The sequence below is a fragment of the Anarrhichthys ocellatus genome, unplaced genomic scaffold, assembly GCF_004355925.1.
Source record: "Anarrhichthys ocellatus isolate YVR2014 unplaced genomic scaffold, GSC_Weel_1.0 scaffold116, whole genome shotgun sequence".
In the NCBI taxonomy this organism is placed as follows: Eukaryota; Metazoa; Chordata; class Actinopteri; order Perciformes; family Anarhichadidae; genus Anarrhichthys; species Anarrhichthys ocellatus.
The window spans coordinates 312,053-331,693 of NW_022280146.1; the positions used below are offsets into that span (position 1 = coordinate 312,053).

At 45.6% G+C, this 19,641-nt stretch overlaps 1 protein-coding gene across 1 annotated transcript in view; it reads left to right on the forward strand.

The window, feature by feature from the left end:
* nr6a1a (nuclear receptor subfamily 6, group A, member 1a) overlaps nt 1–19,641 on the forward strand; it is an 80,940-nt gene that overhangs the window by 17,958 nt on the left and 43,341 nt on the right. The window contains exon 2 of the mRNA XM_031876818.1: nt 1,692–1,739. Within this exon, the coding sequence (XP_031732678.1) occupies nt 1,692–1,739 (48 nt within the window). The remainder of the gene's footprint in view (nt 1–1,691; nt 1,740–19,641) is intronic.

Sequence of the window (19,641 nt, forward strand, 5' to 3'; positions counted from 1 at the left end):
GGGGGGGGGGGGGCGCAGCTGGCGCGTGTCGGGTCAGGGGTCTACAGCTGTTGATGGCAGGGTGGTACATTGACACAGATAGGGGGATCTGAGGCACCGACAGCCCACACTCTGCACTCGTCTGGATATGAGTGATGGAGCTGGCCGGGCGCCGTGTAAGTGAGAAGTAGACGCCGTGTCTCCAGACGCTGGCCGCACAGATGGCCAGGCTGCTGATGGAGGCGAGATGGGGGGGGGGGAAAGAGGGTATAAAACATAGCAAGAGAGTAACCAATATGAAGCAAACAGATTGTTCTGGGTCTATGCTCAGACCCGTGTGGTAGTCGGATGATATCAGGCCTTGCATTTCAAATCTAATTTGGTTCAGTCAGTGTGGTCCACCGCTATTATCTGTGATGCACTTTGATTCAGTTTTTACTGTGCAGTTGATGAATATTCCACAGATTACCTCCTATGGGAAGCTATTCACCTAAAATAATTCTCATAGCAGTGTGATGGCCCCTACTTGTATATATTGTTTGACATGGAAGGGAACACTTTTGGAAGTGTGCTTGTTGCTTTACTTCAACTATCTTAACTGCAACTATGGTTAAGATTTGGTTAGGTTTATAGAAAAAGATAAAGTTGGTTAAGGTTAAGATGTCGGTGTTAAACCATGACGAGGTCCAGATCCACTAAAGCAGCCTGAACATGAAGAACATCTGAAACCATTGATGAGTGGAGCGGAGCTGGATAGTTGTTGGACCCTAGTCAGAGCGGGCCGATGCTACTGGCGATTGGCCAGTCTGCGTTTCAGGGGCGGGACTTAGTAAAGGGTCAATTTAAACTTTTACCAGGAATTTGACTTATTACTTTGGTCAAAAGTAGTCCAAGTTAGTGCTTCAATTAGTCAGTACTCACCAATAAGGCACATTCCATTTCTGTCCAACTGAGTTCCGTTACCTATTACTCAGTACGGACACTTTTGCGGCGTCAAAAGGGCAACTGTGGCAAGACTGTTAAGCCAGATTGCTCTTGTAGCTGTGGTGTATGAATGTGTGAATGATGACATGTAGTGTTAAAGTGCTTTGAGTGGTCGGAAGACTAGAAAAGCACTATAAAAGTACATTTACTGTAGCTAATGTGGGTACGCAGTTACTATAAGTGTTGGACAGAATTAGCCCATGTTCTGCTCAAACAAGCAGCAGAGGAGGCACAATCTGCTGTGTGAGGTACAAAACCCAAGTTGGAAAAGTTGCAGAATAGGAGTTTAATTTCTATTTCTGGATACTAAAATCCTCTTTGAGTGGTCTGTACAAAGCCCAACATGTATTTAAGCCCTGGGTTCAGTATGTTCTTTTTCATTACATCAGAGAAATGCACCAGTAAATACACAGAACTAACAAACTCCTTCATGGGTCTAGTGTGCCTAATCTTCACTATAGTCAGATGTGGTGGTAAATTGAAAGGGGCTTTTATACTCGCGTTATACAGTTGCATTGCTTCTTGATATGTTCCTGATTCTAAGTCTAAGACAGATGTATGCATTGTTTGATTCAAATAAAATTAAAATAAACCCCTTTCTTATATGGTTGCACTGCTCCTCAGGGCCCACGTAATCTACATTTTAGACCTCTGAAATATTGTCTGCAGTGTTCCCTCTCTGTGAAAACATCCAACAGCTGACCTGTGTCCCTTGTTTTTTGTTCCAGGCTTCTACAGTGAACTTCCACTGGAGTCTGAAAAGAACGACAGCATGGGTGAGTTCACAAACACGCATTTATTCTCAGACAGGAAGTAAAGATAGAGCTTAGTAGGGCCTATTGTTTAAGCACAGTACAGTTCAATTGACTTCATCTCTTCAGAAATATCACTGACTACATTACAGTCGGACATGTCAGACATCTGTCTCTGTTCATACTACAGTCTGGGTCAGTTTAACTTTCTGGTATGACATAAAATCACGATAGTAGCTCCATCTAGTGGTAAAGTGGAGGGCTGTCATTTTTATTGATTGGCTTATAATTCCCTGTCAAATCCACAAGAGGGGAGTATAAACTCAATAATGTCGGAGAAGCTACTTCCACCAGCATTAATCAGCAGTAAAAGTGAAGCACAGTGTGTGAGAAATAAAAAGGAAATGTCTACATGTAGTTCCATAGTTATTACAGGATGATTATTATTTTTCTCTGTTCTATATCTGCTCCATTGGATGAATAGCCTCAGTCTGTGTAGATGTGAGTGGTCAGAGATCATAACCTCCAAGTGAAAGGCTACAATGTCCACGCCACTGTCAGAAGCCACGCTCATGGTTTCAATGCAAACCTAAACTGGAGATGTGACAAATATTCGGGTCTGACTATTGGTCCAAAGGGCCAGGGGTGAGGCGAGGCGATGGTCCAATGTTAAGTTCCAGGTTCAGGCGAAGTTCACTCAGGACTCCCTTGGCTGCCATCGCAGCGCCAGTTGGCACCATGGTGGGGGTCAGAGGTCAGACACAGTTCAGAAGATGCTGACCTCGCCATGACTCTGTGCTGACCTAATTGTGTGCAGTTCTCCTCCAGCCTGGGCTTTCTCATTGCTCCCACTATAAAGTTGCAAGAGGAGAAGAGAGGAGGGGGAGGCGAAGAAGTCGAAAGAAGCAGCCGGAGAAGAACTATTAAACCTGCACACACAGTGAATGGCTGGCATTGTTGCATGCTGCAGGAGGAGGCGTGGATTTATGAGGCTGAGCCTGATTGGGTTGTAAACTTGACGAGGTGGGCTCGCGGCCGCAGCCACTCGCTCTCTGTTGGCCCTATTCTCCTCCCGGGATGCCTCGGTGCATGCACTGGGCAAGGGTGATGTTAGGGTCAAGGGGGGCTGAGGCAGGGCTCAGGCTTGTAAATGCTCTGACAGGGGTGGGAATTCAGAGACCCCCATTCAGTCACCAAAAAACCCAGGTCAGGGGCCAAATTGCTGAGTTAGCAACAGCTGTTTTCAACACAACGTCCACTTGGGTATCTCAAATGAGAAATTTTCTTTTTTTTTCATTCGACCCATCTTCTGAATCCTTGTCTCCATACTCGGAGCATCCATTTCCATCTTCATGGACCTGCAGATGGTCAGTATGAACACTACTGACCAATGGCTGCCGAGCAGGTCGCCAGTGGGATTAGAAGGATCCTTAACTACCTCTGTTCCCTGGTTAATCATCACCAGCTGGGGACGGAACTTTCTCTCCACAACTTTGCCCCAGAGTGGTTTCACTGACTGGATCTACACGCAATTAGCAGTTCATTGCAGTAAACTTTAACAAGCATCTCTTGGGAGATGAACACAGGAGATATAGGTGAAATACTAAATGTTCAACTCAGATGTCCAACTGGATCATGCATGTTGACAGTGGTATCAAGTTAGAAGAAGCACAGAATTTTTAATAAATAAATATTTTAGTTTCATTGGTCTTTCATCATGACACCCCCCCCCCCCCCCATAAATTAGCACAAGCAGCCAGGCCTCCTGCAGCACTGCACGTTCCAGGCCATAAGGGGGCAGTAGATCCATACAGGACCTACATGTTACATATGCTGCCACGTGCCACCTGGACCCAGTGAACTCAACACCCATATGGAACTACTTGGCCTGAGCCCAGCACATGCTTTTCCTTTGTCCTCACGTAACCGTGCTAACTTCATACGCCTGTGTCCAAAAGTCACTTCAGATCACCAGGTTTTCATTTTGCTACGTGCTACACAGCAGTCAAACACTTGACACCACTTCAGATCCCCCTTTGTTCCTTTGTGGTGTTTTCTTTCTCCTTTTTAAAGTGGAGTTCACTGTTTCACTCATTAATGTGTAGATAAGCGGCCACTAGTAGCCCTTTTCCTTCTTCTCCCATGGCTACCCCAGCCGTTTGTGCTGGGAACATGGCATGAGTGCTGCAGAGTGTTCAGGAGCTGCTGACCTCCGTGCTTATCATTTTAATAATTCATGATTCACCGTCCCTTTTTTTTTTTTTTTAATTTTATTTTTTTAAATTTTTTTTTAGTTTTTATTTTTTTATTTTTTTCTCTCGCTTGATGCAGCTCGCGTTGGCGTTCGACTCGGTCAGCCTGCGCAGTGTTTCCAGGTCAGGGAGAAGTGGGTCGCGCTGTTCCCAGTGTCACTGCCTATAACTTCAGTGTGTGATGACAAAGCCCAACTCCACAGGGATAAACAAGCAGACTCTAGTGTGGCCCTAATATATGTAGCAAACATACCCATCAGCCCCAGCAGGCCTCTGTGTGGCTCCACTCAAAGCTGCATCCGCTCTGGCGTTTTATGAAGTCATTCACTCATTTCTTTGTAGATTAATCCCTCATTTAAAGTCCGTAATGTATCGCACTTTCCCAAAACTTAAACATTCTGCAGAATTTAAGGGGCTTTGTTTTCTAGAATTCTATGTAATGTTAGAGGTTGTCACTGTGACAAGAATACAATTCTAAGAGAAACGCTGAAAAAGAGAATTCATTAAAAAAATAGCAGTGGTGCTAGCTTAAATTACAAAAATGTGCTCTTTTCCAATGATTTACCCTGAAGATATCAAAGTGATGCTTTTATATAAATGCACTGTTAACTATTAGAAAAAAAAAAGACTGTCTTTATGACCAGCACTGTGTGAGAGTGTGGAGAAGAAGAGTTGCGTTGCTCTTTATTAAGACTGCTGAAGGGACCGGCTGCCTCTCATTGTCCACTCCAACACGTTTCCACTGTAAAAGCATGCGTCTTGGGTCTGCTCTGGCTGGAAAACATCAATGTCTTTGAAATTTCCCTGGATGTTAACATAACCTAACGGGGCAATTACTGCAAGATTATTTCCATCTGCCTATTCCTCCTCCGGTTACATAGTGAAATAGGGTTACAAGGCTGGTAAACTCTCCAAGAATCGCAGGCAGATTGTTACGTTTTATAAAGGACCATGTGGGTCGATTTGAACTGAAGCGGGACTTAGTTTGTTTCTCGGTTCCTTCTCTTTGTTAAATGTAGTTACTGTACACTTCGGTGACTCTATTGTAATTACAATAGTCCCAGATAAAAAAAACACAGCAGTGGGTCTGTCTGGCAGAGTTTATGTATATTTTAGTTAAGAAAGGTCAATGAACAGAATAGTATTTTGAGGTGATGGAAGCGGTCACACTTAATAATGGAAAATCAGAGAGAAGTCATGGAATTGAACATCTGGGTCATGGTGGAGAGCCTGCTTTAGGCAACATGCTGAACCCCTTCCCGTCCACAGAATGTGGTGAGAAACCCACAGTTTATGGACATTATGCTTATTATAATGTTCAATACTTTTGTTGAATTGATACAGATATTGAGATTCTGAATAAATGATGACTGGTCTAATAAATATCTGTACAATGAGAACAATGCATTCCTGAAGGCAGCTGTTTTTTAGGTTCAATCTCATTGACCACACAGAAACATGCATTACATAGGGCTGGGTTCCATGCCTCTAGTTTAATGTTGTACCATCTGAGAGGTGCCTATAACACAAAGTATCGAAGTTCAAGAAATGACGGTTAGCATTGTATGTTTAGTCAGATTTGTCGTCTCTTTTGATTTTCTGATTTAAAGGTCCTCAAATTCAATATTTGGAGCGTTTTTAAAGCAGCAAACAGCTGTTGTTTATGTAAAGATATAGATGAGCACAGCATGAAGTCTCTCTCCCTCCTGTGTTGTTATCAGAGCTTCTCCTCTTTGTTCACATAGCCGGCCGGCCCATGCTTTTTAGTGCACGTTAGTGCATGTGAGCGTGTCCCATTGGTTGGCTCAATGAAGCCGGCATAAGGTGCACGCGAAAGAGAATGCTGTAATTATTGTGAGGTTGGTTTATGGCGTTTTTCCGGTTACACTCTTGTCTTCTTGCTGCATCACAATTTTTTGCCTTTCAGAGAACAATGCAACACACAACAAACACCTTTGTGCGTGCTCGGAGCTTGCCCGCCATTTGCAGAGGCACGGTGCAAGTATGAACAAAGCTTTATGAAAGAGTAGCACTTCAGGTAGGCTCTGTTGGCGCTGTCGGCGCTGTTGCCAACTCGTCGGTAAGGAAAGTAGCTATTGGCTGTCCTAAAAGTCGCTAAATGACGTCATCGCCTAATTTGCATAATTGTAATGAGCGCTGTAGGAGAGAGGCGGGAACAGCGGCGGCTTTGCGCATGCGCGATTCATTTGCAGTCTGGACACGGAGAGTGGGTCTCTTTCTGCAGCTGGGACTGCTGTGCGAGGGGCTTTCACGTCAGAGTCAAAACGCCAGAAAAGTCTCCAACAACACCAGAAAAAGTACCTAGATTTGTCGCTAGTAGCTTTTGACAAAAAAAGTTGCCATGAGGGTTTGGAAAGTCGCCAGATTTAGCGAGAAAGTCACCAAGTTGGCAACACTGGCCGGCTTCATTCCTTATCTAACCTGGCTTTCAATCATCTGTTACCTTAATGAACACGGATCATATTTGACCGGAATTTCTGCCATTTGTCTGAAGCATTGAAATCTTATAGGACACGAGGATAGACCGGACCCAAAACCCTGGTTGTCATAAGGTACAAAATGATCAACTACCACTAGTGGTATATAGTCATGCAGATAGTTCTCGTTTCATTTATCCAGATTTTGACTTGTCAGATATCTGCCTCCATCCTAATACAATGGAGGTTAATGGAATCTCGTTTGTGATCCTCTCGGCATCGGATGACATTTAAGGGAGACGGAATCAAATATCTCGAAACCTGGAGGGAAAAACAACAAGCACATTTCTACATAGCACTCGTGGTAAGTCAGAAAATGTGTATCTCATTTGGGTGAACTGACCCTTAAAAACCACAGCATCACTGTAAATGTTGGAAGGACATCTGAACTTCAATGCTAAGAAATCCTGTATGGTGACATTAGTACACTGCAAGCAATGTGCTCGCCAGCCTCGGCCAGAGGCCTTGAACAACTTTACCTTCATTAGTCACATTACCAATGGCAGGTTATCAGGTCTGTGCTCTCGTCGAATCCCATGGCCAACTGGTTACTGAGGTGTTTGAACCGCAGTCTGCATTCATTGATCAGTGAGTTGTTTTTATGTAAACCCACCGACAGCAATGAATGTTTATTGCAGCCTTAGAAGTGACGCCTCCTGCGTCACAGCTGATTTGGTGCTTGATGGAATGTGTCCCGGGGATTCCAGCGAAGGTCGAAGCCTTGACTCGTAGTCCACAGACTGTGGTTGTGTTTCTCTGCATGAGAGCAGAACTGAAATATCTCACAATGTATGCTTTCCAGCGGGGGGTGGGGTGGGTGGTGGTGGTGTTGTCCCTCAGGGTACAGTCAACGGTCGATGGTTTTGGTTAAAGCTCAAACTCACCGACAGCGTTGAATGTTCACCGTGGGCACCAGAAAGGACCACTGGTCTCGCTGCGGTTTGTTTGATTGATGGCAGCTATTTTAATTGTCACAGAAAATCTCACACACACACACACACACACGAACGACAAATCAAGCTACCCAATTGTTTCTTCACTGCAGTTGTACTCAGACAAGTGGAAAATCACAGTGGCCTGTCCCTCGCTGGCTGGTTCCATCCAAACCACATCGTTTCAAAATGTCTCCAATTCAAATCGAAACGTGTATTTTGTTTTTTTGTAAGCCTGCTATGATGTCAGACCTCGGCTCTCAACAGATGGTTAAAACAATGGAAAATGGGAACTTTGTAATGCTGTCACCAAAAAAGACAAGCTAGATATAGCTGCGTGCTGAGTATCCCAATCCTGTGTGTCTGTGTGTGTGTGTGTGTGTGTGGTGTGTTTCTCTTGGCCTGTGTGGAGTAACACCATGCCAAGGCGTGTTACCGCCCATGTCAGCGTGGAGGTTCAAATAGCGTCTAGTGAGGAGAGGCGGTGATGCAAAGGTGTGGGTTTCCTTAAACAGCCCGCAGACGTGATGAACTCCACCGCCGTTGTCGTCGTCCTCGACTCCTGCTGAACTACTAATGAAACTCAACTTTCTCTGCCGACCCTGTGCTTCCTCCACCTTCAGTCTGCAGTGAGAAGCAACAAAAAAGAGTGAGGGGGGTGATGAGAAACGGCATGAATAAAAGGACAGAAGACGATGTCAGTCGGGCTCGTGGAGGAAGGTGTCGTGTGATCAGAGAACGCTGCTGTGCAACGCAGTTTATAGTGCACTGCAGTGTTGAGCTAGTTAGAGATTACTGTTCCCTTCACCCTGCGCTGAACCTCAGCTTCTGCTCTGGGAGTGTGCCTTCCTGTGTTCGCCTCTTTGAGGTTGGAAACTCATGCAGTCATGTTTTATTAATGCTCTCTCTGTCTGTCTGTGCGCTCTCTCCTCTGTTTCCCTCGACACAGAAGAAAAGATTTGGAACACCGTTTGTTTTTTTCTGAATCTTTTCACGTGGCATTTCATGCATGTTGTGCTTTTGATTTGAAGACTTACTGAAACCTGTTAGAGGTAGCGAATATATGATGCAACTCATTGTAGAGAGATTTGTTGCAGTTCTGCAGGATTGGTGCTCTGGTTAAATCAATCTGATGGAGAATGAGAGGATTGGATCGACAGATGTTCTGTGTGTTTCACAGGCTCTCAGAAAGGAGCCGCTCTCTGCATAATGAATGATCACTTTGGTGAGAGGGGCACAGTTCTCTTTCTGCAGCTTTGACGCGGTTCACTGACCTTAGAGGAGACCTCATTATTACCACAATATGATACTAAACATTTCTCAATTTCTGTGTTCCATGAATTATTGTCATTGCTTCCATCTAGCACTTGCGCCCAAACAAAAGCCCCAAAGTCTTGCCTTGAAAATCATTGTCCCCTTGAATCATAATAACCACCAGAATGCTGTACAAAGGCTTTTTGAGCAAATGGATAAATAAACGCAATTTTTGTTGAATAGCTTCTGTGTTGCATTGATATTCCTATTTCAATACACAAGTTATGGCCAGACATTAGTCTCTTATAGCCAATATGTCTATATGCACCCTTGTCTCCTTCTCTTTTCATTTAATTCTTCCAAAGCTTCCTAATTTCTGTGTTTCCACTCGCAGACAAGGTGGGAATCCATTGTGTTTTTTACAGTCCCTCTGGCTCGGGCTTCAGTGGTTTCCCTCTTTGGCACTTGCACAGTCTGGCTACGTGCCGAGACACACGGAGGCTTTTTCATTCTCAAATATCTCTCCCTCTCCTTTCCCCCTCTTTTTTTCATCTGACTTCACTTCCGCTCTCCCTGCTCTTGGGAGAATTTATTCGTTGGTTTGAGGCGTGGCTGTGCTCTTGTATCAGGGTTCTTGATAGTGCTGGTGTGGTCCCCAGAGGCTTTGCATAACTGACAAACTTTCAAAAGTATGTTTTTAAAAAAAAAAAAAAAAAAAAAGCTGGGCTTGCATGAGATGGGGCCAAAGTGAAGAGTGCTACAGTGTGACTGAACGAGAGTGAACCCTGCGTCGTCAGCACATTCCAGGGGTTGGACAATGAGAAGCACACAGTGTGCTCTGTCGTGTTGCCTGCATAGCTGGCTGGTCTGCAGCCAGGACTCCGCGCCGCCTGAAACGAGGCCAATGCGGCACACATGCAAAGTTCAGCAAAAGGAGCTCCAATTTTTAAAGTCAGTGTATCGTGCATGTCTGTTGTGTTAGGACTGCATGCGTTCTTGTGTGAAGGGTGAACTTGAGGTCAGAGATAAGATTATACATCGCTGAAAAGTACATCGTCGCATGCAGAGTTGTCAATGCAACCATGCTGCTGTGGTGATCATTGGATAGGATACAGGACCTAAATGTTGACTAAAACATCAAGATGTGCTCCATGTGGGAATCTAGTCTCAGACTAGAACCCCAGGGGAGTTTAGTTAGTGCACTAGGAACAGACTTACTCTTGGAGTTGAGGCTAGGTTTGGTTAAAGTTACTACAAGTTAAAGTTTCTTGTTAAAATATGAAAAATCTTCAGGAACTGAAAATGTTGAGTCCTGGATTGGAAGATGAATATATCTGCATGTCCAAAGCCCCCCCAGCCTCCACATCCTGAAAATCCACCAGTGACAGAACACAACCACCCACTGGTTCCTGTCGTTGCCTAACCACTTCTATTGGAACATTTCTCTCTTCCACTTTTCACTTCAGTCTCCCAGGCTACGGTGAGATCGGCACAGAGACACAATCTGTTTTCTAATGGTGGGAATGGCTGCAACTTATTTCCTCATCAGTCTAATCCTCTGATGCGTGTGTGTAGCCACAGTTAACCTGCCGCTCTCAGCTGGGCTCAGATGCCTGTTCATAAATACTCTGGCTGGGAGGCTGCCAGCTAATGCTCTCAAACACTTTCCCATCCCATCATGCCTCTTGACAATTATTATTATTATACAATCCACTGGCACTGCAAGACATCTGCTAATGGAAGTGCATGAGGAGAGTAAATCACTCGCGCCATGAGTGATCCTCCTCAAACTCAATCAAATTCAACAAATATGCCTTAATTGAGGTGTCAGTCACAAAATAGGCTTTAAGTCGGATTGACATTTTAATATCTGCTGGTTTGAAGTTTATAATCAGATTTACTGGTGCACTGGTTTGTGAAGTATCAAATTGAACTGTCGCACATTTGTAAAGTGATCTGTGAGTCAATAGGTTAATCGCGGTTAGATAAATAGAAGAGACCAGTTACGGCCTTGCAGTAATATTCACCACATATGATCAGCTAAGTATGAAGTATGATGTAATTTCCTTGTTGAATGCTATGGCTGTTTTTTGGAAGACTTTAAACCTAGTGAAACATTTAGTTCTGTGCAATCCTGATTTAAATGAATGGGTTGTATGTTTTCATTAATGTTGGTCTTGGCACAGATGAAAATTATTATTGTCGTTTTAGTGGTGCGTCCAATTAATCCAATTCTTGAGACGGAAATCAGCAAATGATCAGCTTTTTCAAATAGTTTTTCTGGCATGCGTTAGCCATTCCTTGGCAGTGTAAGACGTCATGCTTAGGGAAAGGAAGTGACATGCGACAACGGTCGCTGGGCTCTGACTGGGGTTGTAGCGGTTACTGTATACGTTTCAATGTGCTAGAACCTCCATCATCTTTAACGATACGGAATACTGGCACGGAATAGCAGCTCCCAACAGCTTTAAACCCCGACTGAAATGAACCCTGCCTGTGGAAAAAGCATTGAATATTTACAGAACTTTTCGGTCCAGCACAGTTTGACGAGCCTTGGTGCATTTCTTTGGGTCTTGAGGTGCGTAAGCGATATATGACCATTGATAAGCCATACTGGCTGAACCTGGGGACGGGCAGCAGTGTCCAGGCCGGCCCTGCTCCACTGTAGGGACTCCATCAGGCGGAGCGCCAAGTCTTTCCAGAAAACCCCCGCCTCCACGTGCCATGGATCATCCTGCCAAGGCTCCAGGGGTTTCATTCGCAACCTTAACCGTGGTCGAGCCAGCTCGTATCTCTGCTGCCAGCTACTCCCTCAGCATTAAACCGGGACTCTGTCTTGATGGTGGCACACTGTTTTATCTTAAACACCGCTCTCACTGCTTCTCTTCAGTTCCTCCTTGCAGCAGCTAGTATCCTCACCTGTACAGCGCTGATTGACCTGCCTGTCTTTTCTCTCTCTGCTGTGCACCATTTGAACCCGCCGTTGATGCACTTGATCGCGTCAGTCGGGCTCTAGTCTACTTATCCACTCCAGCAGCATGCCTGAGAGAACTGCACAGTATGTTACACTCTCTCTTCTCCAAAGCTTTGTCGGCTCATTTCAGTCGTGAGTGCGGAGGCGGATGAATATGTATCCCGGACTCTTTTCGCGGCACTTTTGAGGATCTCTAAGAAAGCGGGATGAGAGAGCCCTTTGTGGTTGTCTTCTGGATTTAACCGTGACATTTCTCTGGAGGCTGCTGCCACTTTTTTTTATCTTCAACAGACTTTATCTGCAGGTCAGACTCGCGGCGCCCTTTGAAATCTGGCATTGTCAAAGCCCACCCCCAACATCCTTGCTCTCATATTTCGTTATTTGGGAACTCGTAGTCTGTTTGAATCTGTGGGCCTTAATTGAGTCATTAAAACATGGCAGACATATGTTGCCATACCCAAACAAAACGCTCGCTTATAGCACATAATCCATGTTATTAATCCGTCGAGTCGACGCAGTGTAGTGGTGGGATTGTCGGCAAGCGCAGGGATCAACGTTTTCCTTGTCTGCCCGCCGCTCGAACTCGCTGCACCCGCAATGCAGTAATAAGCAGCAGGGAGCAGAGAACCGGGCCATCGCCGTGATCATTGTCATCTTAAAGCACCCTCCCCATCCACAGAGCAGGGAAGCCTCACACTGCCAGATTTAGAAATGGCACAGAGCTGGAGAGTGAAAATCACAGGCGGCAATACCGATTTCACATTTCTGTTATCAGTGGGAGCCAGCACGGTGAGCCAGCATGGGAATGACCTGGATACTGATCGGCCTTTATTGTGCCTAGATGCTGCCTGAGACACAGACCTGGTCGCTCTAAAGCACGGTCAGGTGGGTTCACCTAAAATAAGTGAGCGAAATAGAAGCAATACCGGTAGGTTGTTGGAAGCTGCAAAACCTCCCATTTCAGTATCAATTCTCGTGCACCCTAAAAAAATAATCATTCAACAGCCACCAATGCAGCAACATACATACGTAAGATGATGGGAGATGTGCAAAATGTAACAAATCAGAGCCCCTATTACTGCCACTCTTAGCACCGTGCTACACCTACTAGACCAATCATGGTCATCATCGTCTGTTTTTTATACGCCGCCATTTTATTCCCGTAAAGCCCCATTGTTTTTTTTTTTATGTGACAAATATTACAAAGCATCGCGCCTCGTCCCAGTAGGGGAGCGTGTCGCCGCGTTGCACCAGCGGGGACACTGTGTCCTTAATGTGCCGTACTGTGCTTTGTGCTCTGTTGACCTAATCAGCTCCGCCTAAGCCAAAGTTAAGCTCATCTTTTTGTCCTGTATGGATGAAAGACAGGCGACCGTTCACTCCGCTGTGGATCAAACACACAGAGCTCATGTATGATATTTTTAGAGATGCATAAATGCTCGACTGCTAGTGGTGGATGAACACTGCGGTATAAGTCGGGGACGCTTGAGTCGAACATTGCGGTGGTTGGAATTGGCTGATCCTCTGCATAGCAGTTTGAGGACTGCAGCAGAGTTGTTGAGGCCAGTGCTTTGGAGAGTTGCTCAGACTTAACCCTCCTCCCCGCCACCTTCCTCCTCGCTAGCAGAGGAAAATATCTGCTGAATTCATGTCTCCTTTCAGATTTCTAAGAGGCGTTAAACCTTTCTGGATTAAAGAAGGTAATCTGACAGGCAGAAGATTGTATTAGCCGGAGTGTTGGCAGAGCTTTTAATTTCTCCTCTTTTCATTTCCCCCTCTCAGCCTGCCTCTCCTGCTGACCTGCTAGATGGCATTATTGTGTTTCCTTTTGAATTACAGCAAAAACATCCACATCTTCACTACGATTCACTCTCTTCCTCTCCTCTCTCATGCTCCCTGTCTTTATCTCTCCACATCCGCTCTCTCCTACCTCTCTCTGCAGCTCTTCCAGCAGTGACAGCATACTTGTGTGAACCCATGATTTATCATTTGCTAATCCCTGATGATTATGGAGCTTTCCACACGGCCCTTATCTGTTGCTGAGCCCGCTTTTTACTCCATAGCTGCCAATTATCTCTCAGGCAGCCAGCAAACAGACCTGTCTCTGTCAGCCAGCTGTAGAAGTGCCACGAGGCCTCTTACTCTTTCTATGCTTCCACAGACGCACCAATGACGGGCTGCCTGGGTACATGTATTTTTGGTCCTTGTGCTTGTTGAGATGTCAGATTGGGAGATCAAATGTGTTATTGCGTTTTTGTATGTTCTGCAGTCGGCATCAGCTGCAGAGGGCAGGACACGCGTGTTGGTTTAAGAAAGCCAGCCATGGCATTGCTTCACTCGCAGAGGGATGACAATGATAAGTCACTGAAGTGAAGATGCTGTGCGAGCCGTGATGACAAATGCTTCTGACAAATGTTTAAGCTGTTGATGTGAATACTTGTCCTGCCCTTACTGCAGAGAACTGATATTAATTTAAATACATGCTGCTTTTGGCGAAAAATAAAGCTCAGCGAAGTTGCTGTCACAAGTTAATTTTATTTGCTTGACATCCTGAAGCTTAGATTTTAGCATATTAGCATCAAGGTCAACATTCTGCTAGCGTGCCAAATCTACAACCCACACAGTTTGGACCGAGAGCTGTGACGGCAATGCCTCATTGTGACTCATCCAACACTTCCTGTGGCCAGGCGCCGGGACGGCCAGGGATGGAGTATGACAGCACGAGGTTACGGTGAGCAGGACCTCGCCCGCGGGGAGGGTATGCACATCACGGCGCTGTCAGCTGATGTGGTGTCCAATTGTCAGTGTAATGGCAAGTGACGTGCACATCACAGCAATGTGGGTCAGAGTGCCAGATGACCAGCCTGCAGCCTGTATCTGCTCCGCCTGTCTAATCTGCTGTAGCCCGACCAGACGACTCTCTAATCGACCCTGATATTCACTGAACACACATTAGCATCCCTATTCACGCTCGGGAACACACACGGCACGAAGGAAGTTCTCTGAGACATTTAAGAGATTTAAATGGAATGGGTGTCGGTAGAAAGACATTAAATCATTACTTGATTGTAAAGAATGTATGGAACGTGCTCGTAAAAGAGAGCACATTGTTCCCCTTTCTCTTGCTGCTTGATTCAAATGTGGCTGAAAGCCCCAGCATACATCATGTTGTGTAAGTCCTTTTTGTTTCTTCTTAACCAAGGCTAATCACACTTCGTTGAAAGCATAAAAAAATCCAGATTTATCTGGGTTTATCTCCCCATCTCTGCTCCTCTACCTTTGATGTAATGCCAGCATATTTACAATGTTTTCGACACCCTCATGGTTTTTGAAATATTTATACAGGCTAAATATAAATGGCAACGTATGCAGTCTCCCTGCAGTGTGATACAGGGTGAGCTGTAAGAATGGGCTGGATGGCTGCATAGCGTAATAGGATTCCCATGACATGGTCAGGGGCTGAGGAAGCGGTCGGGAAAGGCTCGAGAGGGTGGTGGAGGGGGGAAAGCGCAAACTTTTGAGAGTGTTTGCTTAGCACCTGCATATGGACTTAACAACTCCTTTCGTAGCCAGAGGGAAGTGACACATGGGGGGCCTTGAAGTGTTTTGATATTTTCTGCTCAAACAGGTTTTTTACGGCCGGGGGAAGAGGCCCGGAGGAGTTCAGCCTGTGCGAATCTGCCTCTGCCTCATCAAAGGCAGTAATTTCCTGTTCATTTCAGGCCCCCATCCCCCAACCCAGAGCTCTTGTCTGCTAATCCCACCCCTGCAAACTGCCCCCACTCCCCCTACCCCGGGCCCCCCCTGCTGGTGTCCTGCCCGCCTGTGCTTCGGCTTGCTACACTCCAGGGCCGGGGACTGGGAGGCTATACGCTTTGTGTCAGCAGGCTTGCGGCTGAGCACTAACAAATCCTCATTGTCCCGCGAGGGAGTGGTGACAGAGGAGGAGGAGGAGGGGGGGGGGGCATCGCTGTCTGGTTTCTATTCAAATCCAGGTACACGCAGGCTTGGGAGGGAGCAAGGGGTGCAGAGGGGCTTATAGAGCTCCAAGCCTGGGATCAAAGTCCGCCGAGGTGCGGGGTCACAGGAGCCACTTGCACAACTGCTGCCTTCTCTGAACCCACACGTTACCATCTGATCAACAAGTAAGACTGGACCATGCAAAACCGTCAAGGTTTCCAACATGCTGCGTAAACATTATAGGGACCAAAAGGCCCTCAAGTTAACCTCCACAGAGTCCAAGTGGTATCATTCTGTCAACAAAGGACTTCGGCTTCCTGTAATCCTTAAGCATTTGGTAAAACCTCATTTTCTAATAACATTATTTTTTGTTTTATAACATTTGTATTAATGTCCGTATGCTGGCTGGGGACTTAATTGTTTCAGTAACTTCACACAAAGGCTCTGCTGATTGGGGTTATGGAGTGTATGACTTCAGTTGCCGGTGATGAGGGTTCTGAGATGTGTATCTGGGTAACAAGACTCAACATGTACAGGCATCTCAGAGAACGAGTGGTACTCTGCTCTCAGTCGGAGAGCCTCAGAGGGTTTTTAAATGAATGTTTCCCAGACCGCCGTCAGGACGGTTGTTTTTGTTTGGTTAATCTGAATTTTTTACCTTAAGTGATGACGCTTGTTTTTCACTTCCTCTAGCAGCTGCATGTAACATCGTCATCACTCAAATATCAATCCAGACGTATTTGTGTGTGCTCATTCCGATGTTAAGCCTTTGTGCTGTCTGTGAACGTGTTTTCCTGACTCCAGCAGCAGCCGTGGTGTACGTCTGTGATGTTTTTCTTGGTTGTTGCTACTCCTTCACGCACTCGGCTTTTGCGGTGGATTAAGAGCTTTGGACAAAAGCAGACTGGGACAAAAAAAATATAGGGGCGGTGAGTATTTCCTGTCACTAAATACATTCCAAACCCAGCAACCCCCACGCAAGCCGGCGGGGAAAACCAACGAAAAAGGGAACAGAAAAAAACATCCTCTGTGGAAATTACAGTCTCTCCTATTCTTCCTCTTTAAGCGCTGTCTATATTTAACCGCCTCCTACACTTCCTTTGCTGCATTTTCCTCCCTTCACCTCAGTATTTTTTGTTAACTCCAGCAAGTCATTGACGGCAGCTTTTTGAATTTTTGCTTCGGAACCATCGCTGCTTTAAAAAAGAAAAGGCCCTGGCCAAATGTCATCGCCAACCAGTGCTGAAAGATTTTCACAGTGATGCAAGTGTAATTACACGCAGCACATTCAACGGATTCCTCAAGTTGGGATTTTCGACCTGCAAAGCACGGCGGGCTTTCTCAAAGTGGGAAAGGGCGAGGTGCAAGGTGAGCACTTTGAGAGGCAGTGAAGCATGGTCACCCCTAACCTCACCCGAACGCTGGAGGCGGGGTGTCCCCTCCCCTCGTGGAGCGGAGCAGCAGCTGGCTGACCTGTCCCTCCGCTGCAGCCTCTAATGGCTGACCTGCCCTGTCTGGACGGCCCTGCTCGCTTTTGTCTACTGTCTGGCTCAGTTCCTCCCAGTCAAACATCGCTACTGGCTACCGCAGTCCGCATTCCCACAGAGCAAGCATTAGAAAAAAAGACACAGACGGTCACAGGAACACACGCACACTTTTCACACTTGGCACACTTTGTCCGGCGCACATAATCTCTCCGTCTCTTTCTCTCGCACATGCATCCTTTTCAAAACTCTCCCACACACAGAGCCCCTGTCTGGTGACACATACACACAAATAACTCTGTTTCAGACAAACTGTACCGAGCACGAACACTCTCTCACACATCAGGGACAAATACAAATGTCTGTGTTAGAAGTGAAGATAAAAACAACTTGTATCACATTAGCTTTGTAGAAATAGTCTTTTCAATGAAATTGTTGAATGTAGTTACAGCTTTTTAAATGATTCATGCATGACTATGAAACTAAATCAGAACCAGTGGAAAAGTGGCAAAGGCAAGTGTTTAATAAATGAAGAGGCTCGGGGAGGGACGAGTAGTTCAAATACTTACCTATAAGTTCGGCAGTGTGAATCTGTGGTGACTGGATGGTAGGAAAAAAAATCAAACACGAGAGCGAAAAGCCTCCATATTCGGGGGGGAAAAGCGCATGTGGACGGGCTGGAGAGTTGCTGCAGAAACGGTTCGTCTCTCTGCTCGCTCAGTCTGATCTCTCTGCCTCTAGTGGGAAGTCAGCCAGGAGTTTGCAAATACAAGTGCCTTACAAATCTTTCTCTCTCGCCCTCCCTCCCTCCCTTCTCCTTCCGTGCTTCTACATAGGTAAACAAGCACACACATTCCCACATGCATGCAACAACCCCCCCCCCCCCCACACACACACACACACACACACACACACGAGAGCTTGGCTACGACGCAAGTTATTGAACTGCTCCACATTTCCATGCATGCACTTTATATGAGGCAGTTGATGGACAGCAGTGCATAGAGTCATGTGTGGAGGGGGACTGCTGTGATTGGCTGAAGGCCTGGGAGCCGAGGGGGGGGGGGGGGCAGGGGCGCCGTGATTGGTCGGAGCTCAGGCCACTGAAAGTAGAAGGCTTTTCTATCGACTGGCTGCCGCTCTGGTGGAGTTTAGGTGACGCTGCTCAGAAGAGAACATCATCCTGAGAGTTTTGCGCCTTTAACTTTGAGCTGCTGTGGTTGGACAGAATGCAGTCAGTACGGTGTGTACACGTACCACGTCTGCTATGCTGAAACCAGGGATTTTAAGGCATAATATGAAAGGGAAGAAATAATAAATACATTTCCGTGATGGTATCGGGTCTATAATTCACTCGTGAATTTTGGATGAATCTGAAAAGATTAGGACTGATAAATGAACTGACAGGAAATCTGAACTAATTTAATTGATTATTCATTTTAGTCTTTTATCAAGCAAAAATGCCGTCATGCCGTCGGTCATTGGTTCCACCTTCTTAAAATAGTTTCGTAGCAGCAACGTGTTTCACCAGAGAGTCCTGGACCAGCTCTAAGGTGAGCCTCAAAACTCTGTTGTTAGTTTGACTCTAGAAGTCTCTCTGTTCACCTCCAAAATGTCCATATCAATCAAAACATATTTGCATATTCATAGATTCTTGATTCATCAATGACGGAGAAGGAAAATATGATTTAAAGAATTTTCACTATGTAATTCAATTTTTATTCATGTGTCCTAAAACATGTCTGAGGGAGATCTTTAAATCCAAATATTTTAGTTTATGGTTTTTAGTTTCGAGCTTCGCACAGCTCCTTGTATGTTTTGATTTTATGTTTGTGTATTGATGCTATTATAGAACGGAGTGAGCTACACCAAGGCTTAGCCTGGATAAATCATTCTAGAACAGCAATAATGTATACATAAAAATCACATATGTTAACATATTTGTTTTCCTATATTGTGCTTATGTAGCTTTGAGTCTATTAGTTTCATATGAAATCTGCAAATTCAGGTTTCAGTGCATAATGTTGCTGCTCAGTCCCACATTATCTTTGCTGCTTACTCTACCTACAGTACAAGTAGACTTCTTATAAATTCTTCACTATAGAATTCCCCTTTTTTTTTTTTTTTTTTTTTGCTCATTAAAATCATTTATTTGAAAGCGGCTACATCCTGGAATGTTGTTTCATCAGCAGTAACGGGGCTCAGACAGCAGGTCTCTTCTCCTCCTCAGTAGAGGAACTCCTGTGTGGGGGGGGACGATCATGGAGACCTTTGTTTGATAAACTGGATTGTGATCTGGATTGTGTCCACATACTGTCCACACCTCACTGAGATCTGAACTCGATGTGAGCCAGGCCACCTCAGCATGTGGTCTGGCTGATCGGATCCCAATGAGAGCAAGATCCGGTCTGGGAGTGTACAGACTTGACAGTTGATGCGTCCTGCACTGATGGGACGACAAAAGTCGCTTTGAAAAGACAAGCGCAACCACAGAAGTAGTGTTAGCATGACACGAGCACCAGAGATCTCTTAAGGGCCAGTCAAAAGCATGGCGTGTTGCTTCAGTGATATG